The sequence below is a fragment of the Montipora capricornis genome, chromosome 4, assembly GCF_036669925.1.
Source record: "Montipora capricornis isolate CH-2021 chromosome 4, ASM3666992v2, whole genome shotgun sequence".
NCBI classification, from domain to species: domain Eukaryota; kingdom Metazoa; phylum Cnidaria; class Anthozoa; order Scleractinia; family Acroporidae; genus Montipora; species Montipora capricornis.
This window is the reverse complement of record NC_090886.1, coordinates 40390173-40412956: the sequence shown is the minus strand read 5'-3', so window position 1 is coordinate 40412956 and position 22784 is coordinate 40390173. Positions and strand designations below refer to the sequence as shown.

Here is a 22784-nt window from a genome sequence, read left to right as displayed (position 1 = left end):
CCCAGTGGACTGTCGTCTTCCTTTTTATTGAGGTCCAAACAACTGTTGGAATTATTTCAAAACACTTGCACAGTTACTAGTAAAAAGTAGACTTTCTTTTATTTAGGGAAGTCCATACAAACACTGGAATAATTTAATAGCACTTTGCATTCAACAAAAACCTGCCGTCTTAAAGCTTTTGTCTGGTAGATTGACCTCCATACTAAGCATACTCTTTTTTGTGAAAACCATTTTTGTTAGAACGCTCAGGCTGTGATGAACCAAAATTCTAAAAACGTATAACATACCCAGGCTGAGAGTCAGTTAAGAACGTCTTTATTTTGTTCATGTGTTGTTTTTGTTTTTTTGTGAGCAGTATAAACAAAGGTAAAAGAAATGTACAACTGTGGTCTAACACTGAGGACAATTAACTCAAATATTTAGGGACCACAATGTGGTTATCTTATTGCATGATACACTGAACAACAACTCAGTCTGTAGTCTAACTTAGTATACCCTGACATAATTTTAAGCAGATCGCAAAAAAGAAAAAGAATGACGCTCAGCCTCGGCCCCAAAATGAGACGTTCTTATAACCTGCCGTTTCCTCGATTTATTTCCTCTATGTGTTGCTCCATTATGGAGGTATATCTATGAAAAAATTCAATAATCAGTATTTGAAATAAAATCGTCCAAATCATGAATGCATCAATCCAAAGTTGAATGGCAACAAGCCGATTCTGCAAATGGCCATCACGGAAAGAGGCATAACGCTGAGAGACATAACGCAAAAAGGCATAACGCAAATAAGCATCACGCAAATAGCCATAAGGCGAATAGGCATAACGAAAGAAGGCATCACGCAAAAAGGCATGAAGCAAAGACGCATAACGCAAATGGCCATAGCGCAAAAAGTATAACGCAATGAGGCATAACGAAGAGCCATAACGCAGAGGCATAACTTAAAAACGAAAGAAGTTCGATAGCGATTATATGTTCTTTCCCTTAAACAATCAATTCACGTTTTTAGAGCTGAAAATATTTACGGAGTACAAAGCTAGTCTTCATTCTTCAAAGGGCCTTTGCGTTATGGCTATTTTACGTTATACTTTTTGAGTTATGAATATTTGCGTTATGCTTTGCTGCGTTATGCCTCTGCGTTATTCCTCTTTACGTTATGGCTATTTGCGTTATGGTTGTTTGCGTTATGGCTATTTGCGTTATGTCTCTTTCCGTGATGGCCATTTGCATAATCGGCTTGTTGCCATTCAGCTTTGGATTGATGCATTCATGATTTGGACGATTTTATTTCAAATACTGATCATTGAATTTTGTCATATATATATACCTCCATACTCCATTTCTCATACTTCGATTGTAGACCAGGGTAGTACAGTAGACCGACTTTTTGCCGTGTTTAAACTTCCTGCGGGTGCGACGGTCTAAACAAAATGCAAAACCATGAAAACAAACTGAAAAAAAAAAAAATTCAAAATGGACGCTTCAAAGTCGCACTTTGTAGTCCAGCTGGCGATTTTCTAGGGTCTTTGTCCAAACCTGCAGGGTGTTTGGCTAGATGGGTGGTTCGTTGTCCCGCTCGGCTTTCAAGAGTTTGTTGTTCTGTAAACTACAACTTGCTTGCAACTGCTGTACATTTTCTTTAAAAGATCTGAAATAACAAAGGTCAACCATTACACGGCTAAAGGCCGATTTGCTAACAACAACAAATAACAATAATAATGATAAAGTGATCAGTGATTATGCTCGAAACGTCAGCTTCTATAATCTCTGTACGGTGGTCAATTTACATTATCAACTCCGTTGATAAAACCAAATTCTTGTATACTACTTCCCCACCGACGCAGCACCACAGTTTCTTTAAAAACTACCCCCTTCATGCTTGAAAGAGAGGTTTAGAGGACAAAGACAAAGGAAAGTGAATGATATGCAAATATTTTTCACATTCATTCAACGTGTTTCTATTGTTTTTGTCCTCACTGCCTCACTATCAAGCTGAATATTTGATATTTCGAAAATGGTCTTTTTCGATCGATGTTATTTGGTTTTGAAATCTCCCTTGAGACCTTTGAGACAAAGAAAACAGAACTGAGCCGAGCAAAACGACCGTAGAGCCTCGTAGCTATGCCTGAATATCGATATCTCGAACGCAGCGAGGCTTTTCGGTAGTAACCGTTGCTAAGGGCTGGCCAGGAATTTTGCAGCCTTTGCACCGAGAAATTGGATGCTGAAATCGAAAAGGAAGCCCCTTCAAGGATAAATTTCGTCGAAATATTCCAAAATACATCTTAGAGGTGTTGAGAAGGTCAGTGTTTTTATTAAAGCAACGTTTGCATGTTCATTGTTATGCAGATTTGAGCAAATCAAAACACATAATTAATGCAACGGTAAGTGTATAAAAACAACAGGTATTAAAAAAACACCTTAAGTTTTCTTGGATCTGTCGTTGGAAGGTTGTGATAAGTGATCTTTCCTCCGTCCGGCCCTACTCGATATCCGCTCTTACAGCATAGCGGCACACAACAGTTATCAGGCATTGTTGCCTCGTTCAAGGTTAAATTCCTTTGGAATTTTTACCTTAAGAACGAGGCAACAAGGGCCAAATTGTAAGCAAACAAAATAATACTAAAATGACGGCCATTTTGGAATAGGGTGTATGCAGTTGCTGTAATAATCAAATGAGTAATTACACTGAAACACGTTTTCTCCGACACCACTGAACGAATTAAACTTCTCTCTCCTTATATATCACATGCAGTAGCGTGCCTTATCGTCTTCATTGATTACCTACATTAGTCTGCTTGGGAAATAAGTTTGCGTATTTTATCCTCGTTTTTTCCACAAGATTTCCCTACTCCCCAAAAATCGTCCAAGTTGTACACTTTGGCTGGCAAGGTATCGTTGTGCAACGCAGCACAAATCTTGCAGGTCCAAGATTCAGGTAAGAATGGTTTAAATTCTTTCTTCCACTTGAAATATTCGTTATATGCAGTGTCATTTGAGTCTAAGTAAAGGAGATATTTCACAAGGGCTTCGACAGACTGGAAATTCGCAACGTCGATAAACGAGCCGGGAATAGCGAGTTGTTCGTCTTCATAGGAAGCTCCACCCATCACAACAGGAACAATGTTGTGATCGAGCGATAGGTACCAATATTTTTCTGTTATGTAATCAAGGCAGAACGAATTTTCAAAGGCAAAAAAGAATTTGTAACGCAATAGCTTCTGACTGCATTCTGGAGACGCTTTTGGACACGATTCAGATTGATTAAAATTCTTTGAGCATGATCCAAAAATATCCACTTTGATGAATTTCATAAGCGCTCTGACCAACTCGTCTCTGAGTTCGCCGCAGTGACTTACGATCCAAACAGCCAGTTTGTCTTTTCCCTCCGCAAAGTTGGTAGTCTGCGTCGCCTGAAGTACAATCTCGTCGGGTTGCAATCGTGTGTAGTATCGATATGGTACGAAAAAATCCGAATCCCTTCGATAGGTCATGGTCCAATTAAAGAAGCCGTTATAAGAAGCGACATTGGAGTAAGCAAATACGGGACTTTCATGCATGAAATATATCCATCGCTGTTGTGCTGGTTTTCTCTTCATAATGTGCACCATGTGAGATACACTTGGCAAGTCTCTGCCGTAAAACAAAACTGCATCGCTCTTTACAAGGTCACTTTGGTTGTAACTTATCCGACACGCTTGTTCACGACAACCGATGCCCCTCCAGCGCGTGAAATTGTGATCGTTCGCGAGGCCCGGCCATGGTCTACGACCGAACAACGGCGTGTAAAATAAAACCAATTTTGATCCGCGCCCAATTCCATTTTTCGCTTTCCAGTGTTGTTCAGCGATTGATATTTTCGTTATAAGATGTTTATCACTTCTTGCATGTTTCGTTTGAAAAAGCCACCAATGTATGATTACCTCAAGACTTCCAAGAAGAATCGTCAACACAGCAAGTCGCCTTACGCGATTCACAACCATACTTTTCAGTCGTGTCTTGAGCTCGCATTGCTTTAAGATTCCTCTTGTTTCTTAGAAACCGAACAATTGTCCCCTGATCTGAGTTAAGCAGTATTGCAACCAATTTGTTTCTGCCACAGGTCGCCCAGTAAAACAGGCTAACCACCACGCAAATCTACGGCCACGACAGGGAGACCAAATCATAATAAAATTTATTTAGTCAAGTGTTTCTAGCGCTGAGGCACTCATTGGGGACACTGTACAAAAATGAAATGAAATGAAACCATGGGCTGGTTTTTGAGAACAGGCGACGACCAGAGAAACCGGAGAAAAACCTCTCGGAGCAGAGAAGAGAACCAACAAACTCAACCAACATGTGAATCGAACTCTGGCCACAAAGGAGTGAGGCTAGTGCTCTCACCACTGCGCCAGCCCTACTCCCTGCGCAAAGAAAACGCAATAGAAAATTGTCCGTTCAAGTTTTTCAACTTCCATAAACTAGCCTCTTAGGAGGAGCGGTGTTCAAAATAAGTCGTGAAATCAAAATTTACCGTCATGTATTCACATTTACAACAAAACTCGACATTGGGTGAATTCGCCGGCGTCGCTGATTCGCCGAAAACGGGAAAGAATTGTACAAATGCTGAAAACGCAAATTCAAGGTAATTTTTTTTCTCAATAAACTGTTTCCTTTTTGTGTTGTTTCCTAGCGTGCGAACGCTTTTCTCGCTTTTCTTGACAACCGGAAATACGTCTGTGTTTACAGGCTAGTCGTTTCCATGACATCTTAAGGTTCGAAATGAAGTGTTATACTGTATATAACAAAAGAAGAAAACCGAAGCGGAAAAATATCTTCCTGGAACAGAGTGAAAATCTTAAATACTCCAACCCACATCATTCCACTTACTTAACTTTTCGCTGTCTCCATAATGCGACCAACCTTTAAAAACACACGCGATACATTACATAGAGGATATTACATGGCTAAATCATTTCACGAAAGGCGCAATTTTTGTATGTAACCATAGCAACAGTGATCTTTCCTCGTGTGAAGATATCATGTTTCCGCGCGAAAGCTCACTTGGTATTTCTCTGGTGTTTATATAATAAATTGCTTTCTTTGTCTTACAGCCACTAAGTCGTGGATTTTTTCAATGCTTCTTTCGTTTCTTAGAGACAAACGAATACGAGGCTTGATTAGTCATAAACAGACCTATAAAAGTTGTCATCGTTTGAATTTTACATTTTCATTGTGTTCAGCAAATTGTCCGTTGCTCTGTTGACTCATATCGGAGATCGGCCAGGGCAACGAGCTTGTCACTTCAAAACACAACTTTGCATTATTTTTTTGCGTTTGCCAACTATTCCCTTTCCTCCACGCTGCACAAAATGGGGCAAATTATCGTATAACTGTTTTGAACTGCGTTCCTGAAAATGAACGATTTACTGTGGTTCGATTTACTGCTATTCGCTGGCATAGTATGACAAAGAAAGGTACTAATGCTCAGTTGGCGTAAGAGCAGTGAGTACTTTCTCTCCTAATTAATAAACCAATAATATTTCTGTTTTGTGGCGTTGCCGCGTCACAGAAGACATCTATAACTGTGACAAAACTCCAGTCGCTCCAATGACATACAAGTCACCGCTTGTTTTGTTTTATTGCACATTTTTATTTCATCTGTGATCTTTGACTGAACAGATGAACATCATCAAGAAATCATTCGGGCATAAAAGATTGTTAAAAAAACAGCTCGCATAAGTGAGCAGAACGTAAATCAAAATAAAAACTTTCGACATGCAAAAGTGGAAATGTGGAACAGAAAAAATAATTATAAATTTCCATCGTTCTTCTTGCAAAACAACGCCTGGCCTACTTGCCTGCTTCCGATATATGGCCTGTTTCCACGATGTCACGAAAAAATGAACTTTGCCTTATATATTTGATAAAATAAAAACAATGATTTGGCATACCTGCAACGCTACAAAGAAAAAACTGTCACGAAATTCGCATGAAAATAGAATCCCATCGGTTTCAAGGTTGCTCACACTCAAGAGACTGTCTTATTACAAAAGGGATGCTTGTTTGGAAGGCGAGGATCTAACCTGAATAGCAAAAGCTAAAATGGGAGGGAAAGAAGGGACCGGGGAGGGGAGGGAGGGAGGGCTTCCTCTCCCATCCTCTCCCCAGGCGCCTTCCATTTCAGCACTCACCCTGCCTCCATCTTTCCAGCCGCCCCCTTTTATCACTACGCAGGCTAGCGAGGATCAATGAAAAGTGCTGGATACGTAACGAGTAACAATATTATGGGACCGGATAGTAAGGTCAAGGCAACCAAGGCCACAAGAAGTGACCCGATGTCTACAGAAATATCTGCTACTGTGTTTCTACTAAACAAACAGATTCCATATGAGCTGTGAACTGAGATGGGTTGCGAACCATCAAAAGCCGGCCTTCCCTTCATGTAACGAAAAATACTGTTCAAACCGAAATTCATTCGCTTGTATTGTTACTCTTATATATAATGCTGTGTGGATCATTTACAAGATGCAGTGGAATGAGTACGTGTTGGATATGATATGATGAATAGCTCAGGAGAAACGAAGGCAAAAACCAATTTCCCATCGGCCCGAGGGCAAGTCCGAAAATTCGAATGAAATAATTGTTTAATTAAATATAAGAAATCCTACACTGCTTTAATAATAGGAAATTTTGCTTCCCGCCACAAATTTTTCAGCTTTATTGTTAATTAACAATTATTGGATGCGGTTGAGCATGTTAGCGATAATTATCAAGGCCAAAGTTTGTGTTATCTGCTGAAGCCGAAGGCTGAGGCGGATAACACAAACTGAGGCCTTGATAATTATCGCTAACATGCGAAAACTGAATTCAATAATTGTTTTATTATGCATATTCCTGAGCTGAGCTCCGCCACGACAAAACTGATCAAACTGCTGGTTAGTGTGTCAGGTGACGTCACTTCTGCATGCATAAAACTGTTGTCTGTAGCTATGACATCAATTCTACATATATAAAATCTATTGTTTGTAGGTATGACGTAAGAGAAACAGAGCAAGCAAGAATTAGCTGCGTGCTTATAGCCAATCAAAATCGAGCTGGTGACACCAATGTATAATAACAACCCTTAACGTGCATGCGCTGACAACTGAGATTTAGTGACCCACACAGATCACAAGAAAGGTTAGATCTGACTGCGAAAAGCTGAAAATGTAGGAACTGAATATACAAAACAAATTACCTCCAGGATGTTGTGGCTGTTAATACCGAGTCCGTGTGATCATTCATTTGCTCCTGTAAACAACTGATTTGTGACCTGAAAAGTGAAATTTAAGTTTAGCGGCTATCGATTTGCGTGTTTGAAATTGAGTGAATACCTTTTGAATTTTCTTCTCATTGGCCGAGAAACTTCGACGGCATTTTTTCGGCCCATGTTCAAGCATAGTGACAGACAACTAAGGACCAGTATAAACGTTAGAGCGGTTTTCAATTGAGTGTCGAAAGTAATTAGATAATTACTTTGGTTTATGATTACTTCACTCAGTGATTGGTTCAAAGTTCTCGTGCCATTTTTTCAACCAATCAGAAGTGAAACCAAAACCAATCGTGGCTCACGCGTGCACATTTTCCCGCGCTTTGTGTCGGCTACGTGTAATTACTTCGAGTTTTGATTGGTTTGCCGGATTGTCTCAGTCCTTTTTGATTGGCCAAAGTAATTACTTTGGTTTTGGCTTTACGACACTCAATTGAAACTCGCTCTAAACTGTACGTTTACCGAACCTAATACCTTTTTGGGTCAACCTCAATAATCAACTTTGACAGTCGATTCAGGCATCGAAAACAATTAAAACAGTCATGCGGGCAACGCAGTTATCGGTTACATAACGATAAGGTAATTTCAAAAAAGGATTAGACAAGTAAAGAGTTTCTCAACAGATTTCGCATCCATTCAGAGGGCGATTTTGTTGAATTTTTGCTAAAACCCAGTGCGTGTCAATAACAGGCCATTTCCGAGTTCATGTCTGCCTCCTCTTCAAAGCGAGTCTAAGGGCGAAGTTTTTGCGATGGTAATTAGTTCTACTTTACACATGAATGAAAACTAATTACTGGGTTGCCTTTTAAGGCAAACCCAGTCGAGGTCTGCGTTTAGTTTGTTTGTTTTCTTTTTTTTCTTTTTTTTCTTTTTTTTTTTTTTTTTTTTCCGTGTCGGTAAAAGTCTTGCCTGTCACTCCCCTGGTAAGTGGTGTCTTTGTGGATAGAGCCTTCTGCGCGTATTTTCGTAGGATCGAGAGGGTAGTGGAACTGCGTAGATTTCTCTGGTGGACACAGTAGAATCATTAACTTAGCCTGCAATGGCGTCGAAAGTCATGCAACGCGAATGGCGTTTTAGTGGATCCTTAAACAAAATATACCCTTATGGAGCTCAATAATGGAAAGTCAGTTGGATAAACTAGGCATGAATCTCAAAAGCGACGAGTACTGGACTTCGACAACAATCTATCGCCCGTCGAGACGAAATCAAAGTGAGCAGTATTTACCTGAAGTACAAGGTAATTTGACACAATTGAGTTTGTTGTCTTCACGCACGCAATGAAATAGGAAGAGGTTTTCGCCTCTAAGAGCAAATATGTTGTTTGTTTCAATAAAACTTTCGCTGGAAAAGGATTCTGTGGTATTTTCTGCCTTTGTGAATTATAATATCATGTTGTGTATTGAATTTTCGAGCTTAAGGTTGAAATGTGATATGCGAGAAGTTTTTTAGTTTTGCTCTGTAAGCGGGAAGGGTTCACAGGCCTGTTGAAAGCGTGCTCGAGTTTCAACAAAATGAGCCCCAAAATCAGTGAAAACTTGTGACGCAGATGAATAATAAAGTAGCTGCTATTTCCAAAATGATGGAATTACCTGGTGATAATAACGTCGTACGCGTCTTGGAGAGTAAATTTTGACTTTGCATAAACAAGAGTTGGGCGATTGTGATCTTTGTTTTGACTTCGCTCATTTCATTGTCAAACTTTATAACACTTGACAGAAAAAGAAACTTTTAAAAACCCGGTATCTTGCCATCATTTGACACAGATGCTTCACTGTTTGAGGAGTAAACATGCCGCGGTAACGTAATCACGGCGCCCGCTGAATTCCGGCCATGTCACTTTTCGATTTTGCAATTTACTTGAACATAGCAAAAATCTCCCAAAATGTTTGTCGCTGATCGTAACTTTTATATTCTATATTCACGGTTCAAAATTAATGTTGTTTTCATGTCGTAAATATTTCATTCTCGATCGACCGTCCCGGAAACTTCCTTCTGCTCTTTCTGAAAACTTTGTATCAATAGTTATTTGCTTTTTCATCAATATTTGTTTTGCATAAAGCAAGCTAACAAAATCTGTACCTTGCTGAGTTCGCATTTGTTAGCGTTAATAGTATTTTCAGTCAGATGCTTCTGTTTTTCGTGACGGGTTCATTGTTTTGGTCTCATAAACAAGAGTTGGGCGATTGTGATCTTTGTTTTGACTTCGCTCATTTCATTGTCAAACTTTATAACACTTGACAGAAAAAGAAACTTTTTAAAAACCCGGTATCGTGCCATCATTTGACACAGATGCTTCACTGTTTGACGAGTAAACATGCCGCGGTAACGTAATCACGGCGCCCGCTGAATTCCGGCCATGTCACTTTCGATTTTGCAATTTACTTGAACGTAGCAAAAATCTCCCAAAATGTTTGTCGCTGATCGTAACTTTTTATATTCTATAGATCGTTTTCACGTGACGTCATCACCTTCCAAAATCTAAAACTAAAGATCCACCAAAGTTTTTATCCTCATCAGGCATAAGAGGCGGCATATCTATATCTGTTGACAATTTCACAGCTCAATAGCGTGCTTCGTTTGGAAACCAGAGCATTTTGAATTTCCGGATTATGTAGGTGCGTGACACAAAGCTACGATCAAGTTTGTTGAAAAATATATACTTATCTCATGATTTTGAGCCCTTTTAGAAGTTAGAGTATTAGGAAATGTGCTTATGTAAATGCTTGTTTTTTCAGTAGTGATAATCAGTCGCCTAGATAGCCAAAGTCAGTTCCAGATGTTTACACTATTTTCCGGCCTGCGAAACATTTCGACGAATATCTGAAGTTTGGGAAACGCAGAGGCCTAAAACTTGGACAAGTGTCTTATTTCTTTATCTTCTATAAGATAACAATTTCTTAGCGTTTTGCACTGGATAGTTTTTGATTTATTTTTTTTATTGCGTGACAGTGAAAACGATCTATATTCAAGGTTCAAAATTAATGTTGTTTTCATGTCGTAAATATTTTATTCTCGATCGACCGTCCGGGAAACTTCCTTCTGCCCTTTCTGAAAACTGTGTCATGATCAATATTTATTTGCTTTTTCATCAATATTTGTTTTGCATAAAGCACGCTAACAGAATCTGTACCTTGCTGAGTTCGCATTTGTTAGCGTTAATAGTATGTTCGGTCAGATGTTTCTGTTTTTTATGAGGGGTTTATTGTTTTGGTCTCCCATCCCAACACTAACCGCGCGAAACAGGGCTTGACTTCAGTGAAGTTTAGTATTACAAAATAGGGCACACTTGTGGTGAAAAGAAGTTGTGAGGGAACTTGAAAATTATCAACAGGTCAGCCCAGAAGCCAATGTTTCTCGCTTCTCTTTTATTTGTTATTCTTCAGAGACTGGAATGCTGTATTTCAATACCACACAATTCAGTGCCTTCTGATTTTCTGTAGCACGTACCACAGGCAAGCCAGTGTATGCTTCACAGAAGCATCTAATTTAATAAGAAAAACGTCGCACTTAGACTCACTTTGAAGGGGAGGCAGACATGAACTCGGAAAAGCATATTTAATTTGTTGGAGATTCACGAAACCTTCAAAACAGTCAAACAACGACAGGACTTCGGACCTTTCACGGCTCCAGACGAACCAATCAGTCTTCTCAGCCACCAACATAACGGCTGACCACACAGACCAATAGCAATAAATTTCTACCGACCAATAGGGACAAATAATAGGCCATTTTCGAAATATCAAATATTCAGCTTGATAGTGAGGCATTGAGGACAAAAACAATAGAAACAGGTTGGAATGAATGTGAAAAATTATTGCATATCATCCACTTTCCTTTGTCTTTGTCCTCTAAACCTCTCTTCCACGCTGAATTTTAATATATCGAAAAAGGCCTATTACCAGAGTATACGATTCACTGACTAAATACAAATCACTTTACTTTGAGGAAGAGTTCCGCTCATGTTGTCGAATTGTCGGCTGTCAATGTCACCAGCAACAGTTATTTTCAGAAGAACTCTCATCCAACAACAACAACAAACACTTTATTTATCGAGGGTGAAATACATTATTACCGGTTACCTGGTAGTTTACATAATGGCCCTCCCCCCCCCCCCCTTCCCCCAAAAGAAAAAAAAAAACTTTCTACATATAAAAACACCTACTTCGCCTTCTGAATTCAAACTATTTGCTACTTTTAAATATAGCTGGTAGAATTCTCACCTTAATGAAGAAATGCACTCTTGTAGACCAGTCACGGGCCTGTATAAGCACACGTAAAACACTGTTAGGCTAGACTTCGACCAATCTCTCTTTTGCTCTAAAATCGTTGAAACCAACGTACGTTGAACCTTCAAAATGGCTGAAGCTGCGCGTCACAAATACAGCGGGCATTGGTTAGAGACTGCAATGGTTTCATACCAACGCCCAGCGTAAGCGTTCGTTTCAACTATTTTAAAGCAATCTACTGTTAGGCGAATGACGTTAACGAGCCCTGTCCGTCGCAGAGTTTTGTAAACACCAAAATAGTTGCTTGCACGTGCAAATTGCACTTTCAATACTAGCACGCACTTGTAAACTGCTGTCCCGGGTTGCTTGAAGCATGGTTAACGCTAACAATTCTAAAATACCATCCATAGGTTTTGATACCTCTTAGAGCGAGTTTCAATTGAGTGTCGTAAAACCAAAACCAAAGTAATTACTTTGGCCAATCAAAAAGGACTGAGACAATCCGGCAAACCAATCAAAACTCGAAGTAATTACACGTAGCCTACACAAAGCGCGGGAAAATGTGCACGCGTGAGCCACGATTGGTTTTGGTTTCACTTCTGATTGGATGAAAAAATGGCGCGAGAACTTTGAACCAATCACTGAGTAAAGTAATCATAAACCAAAGTAATTATCTAATTACTTTCGACACTCAATTGAAAACCGCTCTAACCGAGGGTTATAGCGCTAACCATGCTTCGAGTAACCGGCCCCTGGTGTACACGTGCCAGGCTTGCCGTGATACATACCAATTTTATCAACAGTGAGTGACCGGCTGGCCAAATTAACTGCTTTGTTTTTGGTTATACGGTGCTCAAATGAAAAACGTTCTAAAGTGAACACGTAAAAATATTGCTTAGAGCTGAAAACCGACCAGATACTACACAAAGAAATCGTGAAAAAGATAACTCAGCAATGTTTAAACAAATGTACCTCAAGCAGATTGTACTAGACAGTGTGTTCTTGCTCGTTTCTATGTCATCTCGTCTTGCTTTTAAATCACTTATCTCTTCTCTTTTCTTCAATATTCCATCCTGCAAATGCTGAAGATTCCTTGCACTCAACACATCATTCAGTACTTCACTTAAATCTCGACGCGCAACAAACAACTCTTCCTTCAACGCTTCTGTAACCTGCCTGGCCGAGAGGAGCGCATCTTTAAACTTGAATGTCTCTGTTTGATAAGCGCATTTTGCTTTTCGTACGTCCGACAACTCGGACCGCAATGATGAACTTTCACTTCTGCAAACCTGCACGGTGGTCTTCAAGTTTTCCATTTCTAGCTGTTGACGTTCTTCCATCATCCGTATCTGTTCTTTAAGGTACTCTACTTCTCTATTTCGCCGATTTAGTTCCCATTCGAGGCTCTCCACTCGATTGTTCTTGGCATCATCTTGCGCTAACACTGCTTCCAATTGTCTTTGCAAAACTTCTCGTTGAGTTTGTTCTTGCACCAAGTTTGTTTTCGTGTCATCAACTTGAGAGCGAAACCTCTGCGCTTCGTTAACTTCTCTTCTTATCTTCTCTTGCAATTGCCTGATTTCTTTCTCAGCACAGCTTAATTTCTTCGTCAACTCAACTCGCTCGGTTTCTCCCTCCTCGACTTTCCTCTTCAAAGACACGTTTTTTTGTTTTTCGTCGCTCAATGAACATTGCAATCTTTTGCTTTCTTCCCTCGTAAGAGTTAACCGCTTTTCCAGCAACTGTGTTTTTTCAATTGCTTTCTTGCGCTGTATTTCATACCCTCTCTCCAACATTTCCGTCTTATCTCTCTCTTTAATCAAAGCCATTTCCCGAGCAACAATCTCGTGCTCTATTTTCTCAACATGCTCTCTCAGTGTTCTCTGGCTCGCGAGCACTCCAGCCAAACGACCCTTCTCTCGTTCGAGTTCAACTGCGCCAAACTGCATTCTTTCCACCTCCGCTTTCGCCTGTCTTAGCATTTCTTTCAACGACGAAACTTCCTTTTCCATTTGACGCATTTCATGCCTCTTCACGCCAAGTTCATTCTCGGTCTTCTTTTTTAAGTCCTCATAGTTTTGTTCCAAACTCATCTTCCCCCGTTGAAGACCACTAAACTCCTGTTGCAGCACTTCAAGTCGACTCTCGTAGTTTCTCTTCAAATCGACCACTGTTTGATCAGCAACGACTCGAAACTTTCTCAATTCTTGTTCCGCAACCTCCTTTCTCGTTTTTAACTCTTCCAAATTCTCCTCAAAAGCCTGCAGTCCTTCTTTATACTGACTTTCTCTTCTCTTCATTTCGTCGGCCATAAATTTCACTTCTTGTTCCAAGTTGATGGCCTTATCTCGTTGTCTTGTCACTTCTGTCTGCATTTGTATCGCCTCTGCTTGGTCCTTCTCCCTTAGCGACTCATTTTCACGTTTTAACAGTTCAACTTCATCCTTGTTTGACTGCTGTGTCGTTTGAAACTCGCCCTCCAATCTGGCTCTTTCCAGCCGGGATTGATGAAGCTTTTCCTCCAATAGAACAATTTCGCTGAAAACATAAGATGAATGATCATCAACAACTGCCAAAAAAAAGTTAACCATATAATTTCGCTCTCGATTACGATCTGTTCACCTTAAAAAGAGCATCTTTTTCTCATGGTTTAATTTCACTAGATCACGAGATTGTGCTACCACTTCGACTTTGGCGTCACAAAGCCTTCAATTCACTTACCTCATTGCACTCTCAAGTTGATCTTGAACATCGTTTCTTTCTTTGTACGCTTCTGCGATTTGCTCCTCTGAATGTTTTAACTTCTGAGTCAAACTAGCAATGTTCTCTTTGAGTGGCTCCATCATCTCCTCAAATTCTTGAACAATTTTCTCCTTCCGCGCTAATTCTTCTTTCACCGCGCGACTTTCATTAACCTCACTCTCAAATCCTTCCCTCAAAGAACGTAACTCATTTACGTAAATGTCCTTCTGTTGAGTCGTCTCTTCCAGCTGACCTTTCTTTGATGCCAATTCTCTTTTCATCATCTTAAAACGTCGGTCCACCTTCTCCAAATCTAATTTTAACGCATAAATTGCATTATCACAGGCTGCGCGTTCCTCATTTGCAACTTCTAGACTTTCTTGTAAAATTCGTTTTTCTTCTTGCAGTTTCTCGATTGAACTCTTCTTCTCAACTAAATCCACACGTACCTTTTCATAATTTTGCTTCATTTCTTCAAACTTGAACTCTAATTCGCTCAAAAATCTTTTGTATTCCTCAGTGGATTCTCGGGCCAGCCTCAATTGCTCTTTCATTTCGTCCTTTTCTTTCCTAGCAGTTTCAAGCAAGGACTCTTTCAAAACTACATCTCGCTTCGCCGCATCAAGCTCTTTTTCCATCTCAACAGATGACCTCACCAATTTGGTCAACGACTCGATCTTAGCCCTCAAAGTGTTTTCCGTCTTTTGTTTGTCAAGTTCTAGTTCCTTGAAAGCAAGATTCTGTTGGGTGATTCCTTCTTGCACTGTCTCCATGTGCTTTAAAATCTGAGCTTTCTCCAACAGCGAGTTCTGTTGCAGCTCAGAAAGTTGTTGATTTGAAAGGGCACCCTCACACTTCAACTCTTCAACGAGATGTGTTTTCATTGCCAATGCGGACTCCAGTTCGTTTGTTTCAAGTTGCATCTTCATCCGAGCTTCCCCTGCTACTTTCAACTGCTTCTGGAGCCACTCCTTAGCATCAACAAGGCTCCCTACATTGGCATTTAAAGTGAGATTCTCCCTCTTGAACTTTTCATTCTGATCTTTGGCTTCATCGAGCAACCTTCTCAAGCCGTCTATCTCAGTTTGCAGCACCCCCACTCTCTCTTCACTTCGACTTATCTCTCCTTCCGCTAACAGCAACTTCTCTTTTAAATTCTGAATGGCGACATTAGCTGTCTCCAACCGCACAAGCGCCTCATCAAGATGGTCACCTTTCTCCTTATATGCTTTCTGCAAATCCATCAGTTGGTTTTCTAACTCGGATTTACTTTGTCGCAAGTCATCAACCAACGACATTGCATTTGGTTCCGTTTGCCGAGCTTTTTCTAGCTCCTCTCGCAATCTTCTCTCCACAGTATGGAGCTTGGTCTTTAATAATTTCCTGTCTTCTAAGACATTAGCGAACTCTCTCTGTAGGGATTCCACTTTTCCCTCCAAATTGGCACAATGAAGTTCATCATCTTGTGATTTCGTCTTTGAAAATGGTTTCTGTAACCCTTTAGCTTCCTTACTTTCGGTGCCATTGTCCGCCTTGGAAAAGATGAAGCCTGTGTCTGCTTGGGCTGTCAAAGTGGTTACAGGCAGTGCTTGGACGTGAGATGGTTTCTGCAGCCTTGAAGCATCATCTGCAAGGGTTAGATCAACTCCATCCTCGACATCATCCTCAGGTATTATTACACTCTCACTCCAAACGTTTTCACCAATTCCGGATATCACAGCAGGTACAGGAACTGCCTGACCTGGGAGACGAGTCTGCATCGTAAATTTATCTTTGACAACAGCACATTTGCCCCCGTTTTCAAAAAACATCTCACTCTCCTTCAAAACACTCTCATCATCTTTGTAACTCATGAAGACTACACTGGAGTTTCTCCCTGAGACTACTGAATCAGTTCCACTTTCATTGTCCGAAGTTTGACTCTCAGTTACAAAACAACCTTTGCCTTGGCGTTGTGCGACACAAATGCCCCTCCCAGCAACAACTGAAAAGCGTGAACTTGACAAATCGTCTGCATTTGTGATGTTATGATTCTTCCCACAAGCATTCTCCATTGTGACAGTCTTGCACAAAACAATTTCTTCACTCTTCTGAATGTGAGAGCTGAGAGAACTTGCCGTAGCCACACACTGGAATTCCAGAGAACCACTAGCTTCACTTCTTCCTGAATTCCCACCCACAGGGGAAGATCGTATAGTAGGAATCTTTCCAGATTCAAAATCGGTATCTACACCACCATTTGTGTTTTCTTTCTCCCCTTCGTTTTGAGATATATCACCACTATCCAAAGATAAAGCAAACTCCAGATGTATATCAGAATCATCAAATAATGGACTGTTTACGTCTGAGGACGAGCTAACCTTGCGGAAGAGGAAATCCACATCTACGGAACAAGAAAGGGTTCCAATGGGTGAGTATACAAAATCAAATTCAAGTCAAGTGCAACACATTGCAAACACACATGCTTATTGGAGATGATGGTATCAAAGGATGCCAGGAGCCCATGAATAGGATAGCACAAATTCATTGTATTTGTGGAACAGCGTTTTTGCAGACCGAGTTATAGTAGGGCTAACGCTCACATGCTTCATATGGGGTACAAAACTAGCACTTCACATTATACTCTAATCAGCTAAGTCTGTTGAAATAATAAGTGCTACTCGGCCAACATTTGTAAAAACGTAACCCTTCCTTGTACTTGTACATGTTCATTGCCGTGACTTTAACATCTTCAGTTCCCACGGCCTGCTCCCGTCTGACCTTGTAGCTCAGTCGGTAGAGCAGCGGTGATCTAAACCGAAGGTCATGGGTTCAATTCCCACCCTGGTTAGAGTCTTTTCTCTGTCCTCGTGTGGGCCCATTTCCATTAGTAGGGCTAACGCTCACATGGTTCATGTGGGGTACAAAACTAGAACTTCATATTACACTCTAATCATTTTAAAAGTCGAGTTATTTTTAGATTGATTTTCCAGTGAAACAAAAACTAATCACAAGTCTTGCATGAGAAAATATTACTCATGGGATCAAGAATGGTCCCTCGTGCAAGCCAAATCTTATTTAAGAACTAGTCTTAAACTAGCTTGATCTGTGAAAATACTGTTGCAAAGACCTAGGCCCCAGGTTATGGGCTCCAGAGATTCCATTAGGGTCATCAGGGTTTTAATGCCAAGCAATTTTGGAAGGCCATGACAACATGGTGTTGAAGGCAAATAAATCTTTCCCAACTCAGCTACTGTATTTTGCCAGATGGTACATATGTCAAGAGAGTTCAACTCAATAACTCCATCCCAAGGTCAACTGTATCAAATCAACAACTTCTGATAGTGTATGGCATTTCTAGCCTTTTGATCAAACTTCAGGGTCACAATGGCAAGGAGTAAAATAAGTGAAAGAACTGAAGGGCAACATTGGAGGGGAGTAAATTGGTAAATTTGGTATCAACTAGGTTGACATGATTCCGCCACAATAAGACCAATAAAATGTACTTTGTCAGGGCAATCCAGCAAGATAACTGCCCCAAACCTGTGTAACCTGGAAAAAAGAAAACAACGATGCTTACCATCCTTACTGCTCTGGTATTTCATCAAATAGCCTTGCAAGTCCTCAACACTCTGCAGCTCACTTTCATCAGTTGCACTGGAATTGTAATCCTGAGAGAAATACCCCTCAGATCCCACCTCAGAAGAGCCTTTGGAAGTTTCCATCATGCGCACCATGTCAAGAGGCTGAGGGGCCTTCAGTCTCTCTGTGTATGTGTTGCCATCAGCCAGAGACTTTTCCATTGATGGGGTTGAAGACCCTTCCATCAAGAAGCCGCCTCTCCTCTCAGGTGTGTGGGAAGCCTCTGCACCGATCATGAGGTTGCCAAGTCCATTGTCCTGATAAGCACCAGGTGCTAGACTTGAAAGCTTCCATTGATCTTCCATTGTCTCCACAGACTCTTGCAAGATGGACATCTCAGTGAAAGAGGACGTGTTAGGGATTTGCTCTGGCTTTCTTTCTTCTTCTCTCTCAGAGTACAAGTCAATGACAATCTGACGCAACTCTTTCTCATAAATGGTAGGATTTCGTGACAATTTTGTTGGGAGTTTGCTGCTTGCATCCAAATAAGATGCCTCCTGATTTTGGACTGAATGCAACGGACTAGGAATAAATGCAAGTTCTGAGTTATAATTGACCAAACTGTTTAATGCTTCGTCAGGAGGCCAGGTCCACTGTAAGCTCCCTGACACTGAAGAATTCATAAATGATTCCATGGAAACATTCTAAGACAAAAATAAAACAGTTTAAGTCGTTAAATAAGTAGCCTCCCACTCAGTCGTTTTCAGAGAAGCTGTATTTCACATCCCACCTCAAACCCCTGCTTACCTGAAAGTAACATTCCTTTCCCGCAATTTGCTAATCAAATTTTAGCTCCTGAATTAGGCGATATCACACGCAAAAAACTTTACGAGTGAACAACACAGCAAGTATGATGGACTTCTTTATAAGCATTACATGGCCATTGTTAGACAACAAAAGGATTGATTGGCCAAGATGTACCGCAGGACAAACTGAGGGAAAGGAATGTTGCTTTTATTAACATAAGCAGGCGTTTGTGGCAGAAGGTGAAAAAAGACTGCGTATGAGGCTATTAAACAAGGGACAGTTGTCAACTAATGTAAGCCTAAACACCCTTCAGAAACTATTGCATCACTTAAAAGGCACTGTTAAAGGACTGTTTGGATTTCAGCAGGGCAATGAGTCATCTAACAAAACCCTGTTTTCTGTCTTTAGTTCATGTACAAAATGGCATAATGGCCCTTGTGTATATTTCCAGCAATGGGATTTTCCTTGGTAAAAGAAGATCCGAAAAAGACACCTGTACAATCACCAACCTAAACTGTTCATCCTTCTTGCCTGTTACTAGCATGAGAATGTGCCACCTTCTGAAGGTGGCACACCCAAGCTGAGTACAAAAGTCCTGAGGAAGCTAGAGTTGGTTTTGGTTCACTCAAACTCTTCATCCAGCTCCTCTGACTATCTTCAATACGAGCTGAAACTGTGTTGTATATACTTTGTGAAATGTGACATCTCACTTACAGAATGATTTACAAGCGAGATACAATGCACTTATCATCAACTTCCCTAAACTGAAGACCACGGGCTGATGTTGGAAAAAATGGGGACTTTATGAGGACTATTAATTGTCAAGAACGAAAGCCCTTGTGGTGGGGAAAAGTGGGTATTTAGCTCTATGACAGCTCAAATCATGGGGAGTAGGGGGGAATTGATTGAAGTTCACACAGTTGCTGACAATCCGGCAGAAGTGAACAGGACACTGATTGGATTCAGGACCCACTTCAGTGTCAATTGAATAGAAGATGCAGATGAATGATGTTGATCCTACATTATCACTAATTTTGCTGGTTTGCTGGTTCATGCATGGTGATTGGTTTATGACAATTTGCTGAGAGTCTGGGACAAACAGAAACGTCTTACGATAGATAGTCATTTACATTAATTTGCTAATACATGCACATTTTTCATTAATTTCAACTGATGAAATATGCTATTGAAAGTGTTTATTTCAACAGCATCATACCAACCATTTAACTAAAGAACTCAGAAAAATGAGGACAATTTAGCTCCTACAAGAGGCAGAGAATTAACTTTGATGATGGTAATTCCTCCCTTGGTGTTAAAAGTGAAATCGTGACTGTTTGCTAACTGTTCCAAGTACTAAAGAGCATCTTAATTAATTAAATTAAATTAATGGGGACATTCAGCTTTGACAAATACTGGGCACTTTGCAAGAAAAAATTATCCCCCATGGCTGGTCCCACCATTTTCTCCACCAACTGGGGAAGCCAATGAGAAGTGCATATATAATGTATAGCATATATAATGCATAAGTATTTACTGACAATAATTTTAATAGACAAGACTTGAATACTGCATTTCTGTTGGAATTATAAAAAGGCTTTTATCCAAGGATTCAAGAAGGCAGCCTATTTATTGATTTTCTTTTACTATAGCTCAACAGGGTAAAATTGACAGATACGACAGTCTAGATTAGAAGACAAGTAAATTGAATTATTTTAAACTGTGCAAAGGTCATTTTGCCCTCCGGTCTGTTTATTTCCACAACCATTGATGACGAGCATTATGCTAATCATAGGTTACCGTCAGGTTCAGGGGTTGTCTTGTTTGTAAGATAAAATGTTTAAAGCCTAGAAAAGGGTTTCAGTTTCGTCTTACATAAATTTATCCACAACCACATTGTTCAATTTCCTCGTACGACAAATTCAACTAACTAGACTAAACATGATTACGCATAATAAAACGGTGACTGTTTTGTGGTATAATGGCAATGACTCGTTAAAAACAGTATCTCAAATGTCCTGAACATTCTGCTCAAGACATTGTATTGGGCGCTCACACGTAAGCTTAAAGGATTATTGAAATGCGTGCCATTTTCAACAGAACGCTGGAATGATTGAACATTGACATCACGGAAGACAAAGGCAACTATCACGCAAACAGGAATGTACAAATCAAATTTCATTATTAAGGCCGCAAAAAATCAAGTAAGATGTCAATAGTATTGTTAAACGAGAAAGCAGTAGAATATAATTAAAACTGATCTGAATGCAAAATAAAGCTATATATTTATTAATAATAAAACGATTGGCGATCCTTGCGTGTTCTGAAAGGCTAGAGAAAACCAACTTACCTTGAAAATCACTAGCACTTATTCTTCTGTGTCTTTTGCAGCTTAGAACCCAGTTATAAAGGCCGAATTTACTTTCAAAGAGAACACAGAACCTTCAGGAAGAACGCCAAATATTTCCAGACAGCAATAAAACAGGAAATCTGTCACACGTCACGTGAAAGAATGCACCTTCTGTTTCATCTGTAAGGATACTGTGCAATTGTAGCTTCACAGGCCACCCATTATTAAATTGTTGTCGCTTGTACTCTGCAACCGGTTGGAGCAATTCGACTTCGTCACCGACTTCTTTCGAAATCCCGCACAAGGTAAATGAATTTATTCGAAGCGAGGCGAATAAGCGCCCCTCTTTAAGGGTTAATTTGAAAGCGCCCCTCTAAAGGGTTAAAATATTAAATAAGCACTCCCCTTCCACGAGCGCTCTCCCCAATCTTCCCAACAGAGAACGAATATCTGGTACTGAATGTCATACGATTTACGTACACGTCACACTGTTGCAGCGGTTATCAGTTACACGCGTATTTCAACGACACGTTTTCATATTTATGTGGACGTCAATCAAATGTTTCCATGATAAATTCGACTGCAGCCAAGCGAAAAGAACTATTGTCATAGAAACATTTGATTGACGTCTACCCAAAATTTAGTTTCAAAAAATCAAAAAAAAGTCGTAGAGGGGCGCGTGAAACTGATAACCGCTATAATGAATGACATGTAATAGTACATTCAGCGGAGATGCTCTAAAGCGGTTTTCAATTGAGTGTCGAAAGTAATTAGCGAATTGCTTTGGTTTTGCATTACTTCACTCAGTGATTGGTTCAAAGTTCTTGTGCCATTTTTTCAACCAATCAGAAGTGAAACCAAAACCAATTGTGGCTCGCGCGTGCATATTTTCCCGCGCTTTGTGTCTTCTACGTGTACTTATTTCGAGTTTTGATTGGTTTACTGGATTGTCCCCCGTCCTTTTTGATTGGCCAAAGTAATTACTTTGGTTTTGGTTTTACGACACTCATTTGAAAAGCGCTCTATAAACATATTACAGTTTTATTTTAAGATCATGTTGCATTTTGGGTTCAGTTCAAATAAAGACTGTTATGTTGAGCCTGACAATTGAAAAACGATTGAAGCGCCTCTTTCTCAACTTAGAAATTCGAGAATTTACGGTATAAGAATGTCGTAAGTTTTGGAGAGCGTACTCCACGAAGTTGAGAACTAATTCGCAACTGACCAGCTCTTAGATGGTTTGATAACTCAGCAGTCGAGGAACCATGATCATCGGGAGTCACGAAATGTCGCGCGCACGCGGCAACGGCCCGCGAGGGACTCTCTTGCGCGTGACATATCGCGATGCCTTGCGCTACAAACTAAGGACGTCAGTGTCACAGTTTTTCTCTCTGATTACTTTATTTTTTTTCATAAATGAAATCGTACTTACGTAGAACACTTGAGATTACTTGACATATTTTCACATGCATAGGTAACTAAACAATGAAAATTTACATGGAATAATAAGATAAAAGTCAATATATATATGTGTTTTAATAAACTAGAAAATAACAAACAAATGAAGGGAGAGGGGGGAATTTTTAAATGCATGACAACACATTTTTATGAAGAGGTGTACTTTCCCGATGGCGCCTCGTTGATACTCGGAAAAGATACGAGTGCTTCTTTGCAGGAGTCAAACCTACGACAGTGCAATTACTAGTTCGTATGCCCTGCAACTACCAATGGGACCCGTGGGAGCAAAGGTCATCAGGTTCAGTGACAATGACAGGTGACAGCTTTGTCGCTAAGTTCAACAACTTGAAAA

At 40.2% G+C, this 22784-nt stretch overlaps 2 protein-coding genes across 2 annotated transcripts; both read right to left on the bottom strand.

Moving 5' to 3' along the window:
• Positions 1-77: 77 nt before the first annotated feature.
• On the bottom strand, positions 78-21161 carry LOC138046923 (golgin subfamily A member 3-like). The gene is made up of 7 exons (XM_068893550.1): positions 20975-21161; positions 17819-18524; positions 14239-16642; positions 12490-14055; positions 11512-11550; positions 7220-7294; positions 78-1648 (listed from the first exon to the last, which is right to left on the bottom strand). Exons 2-7 carry the CDS (start codon positions 18513-18515, stop codon positions 1552-1554), a joined length of 4878 nt encoding a protein of 1625 aa, XP_068749651.1. The 5' UTR covers positions 18516-18524; positions 20975-21161; the 3' UTR covers positions 78-1551.
• On the bottom strand, positions 2294-4088 carry LOC138046932 (alpha-(1,3)-fucosyltransferase 7-like). The gene has a single exon (XM_068893561.1). The coding sequence runs from the start codon at positions 3981-3983 to the stop codon at positions 2790-2792; it is 1194 nt and encodes a 397-aa protein (XP_068749662.1). The 5' UTR covers positions 3984-4088; the 3' UTR covers positions 2294-2789.
• Positions 21162-22784: the final 1623 nt, after the last annotated feature.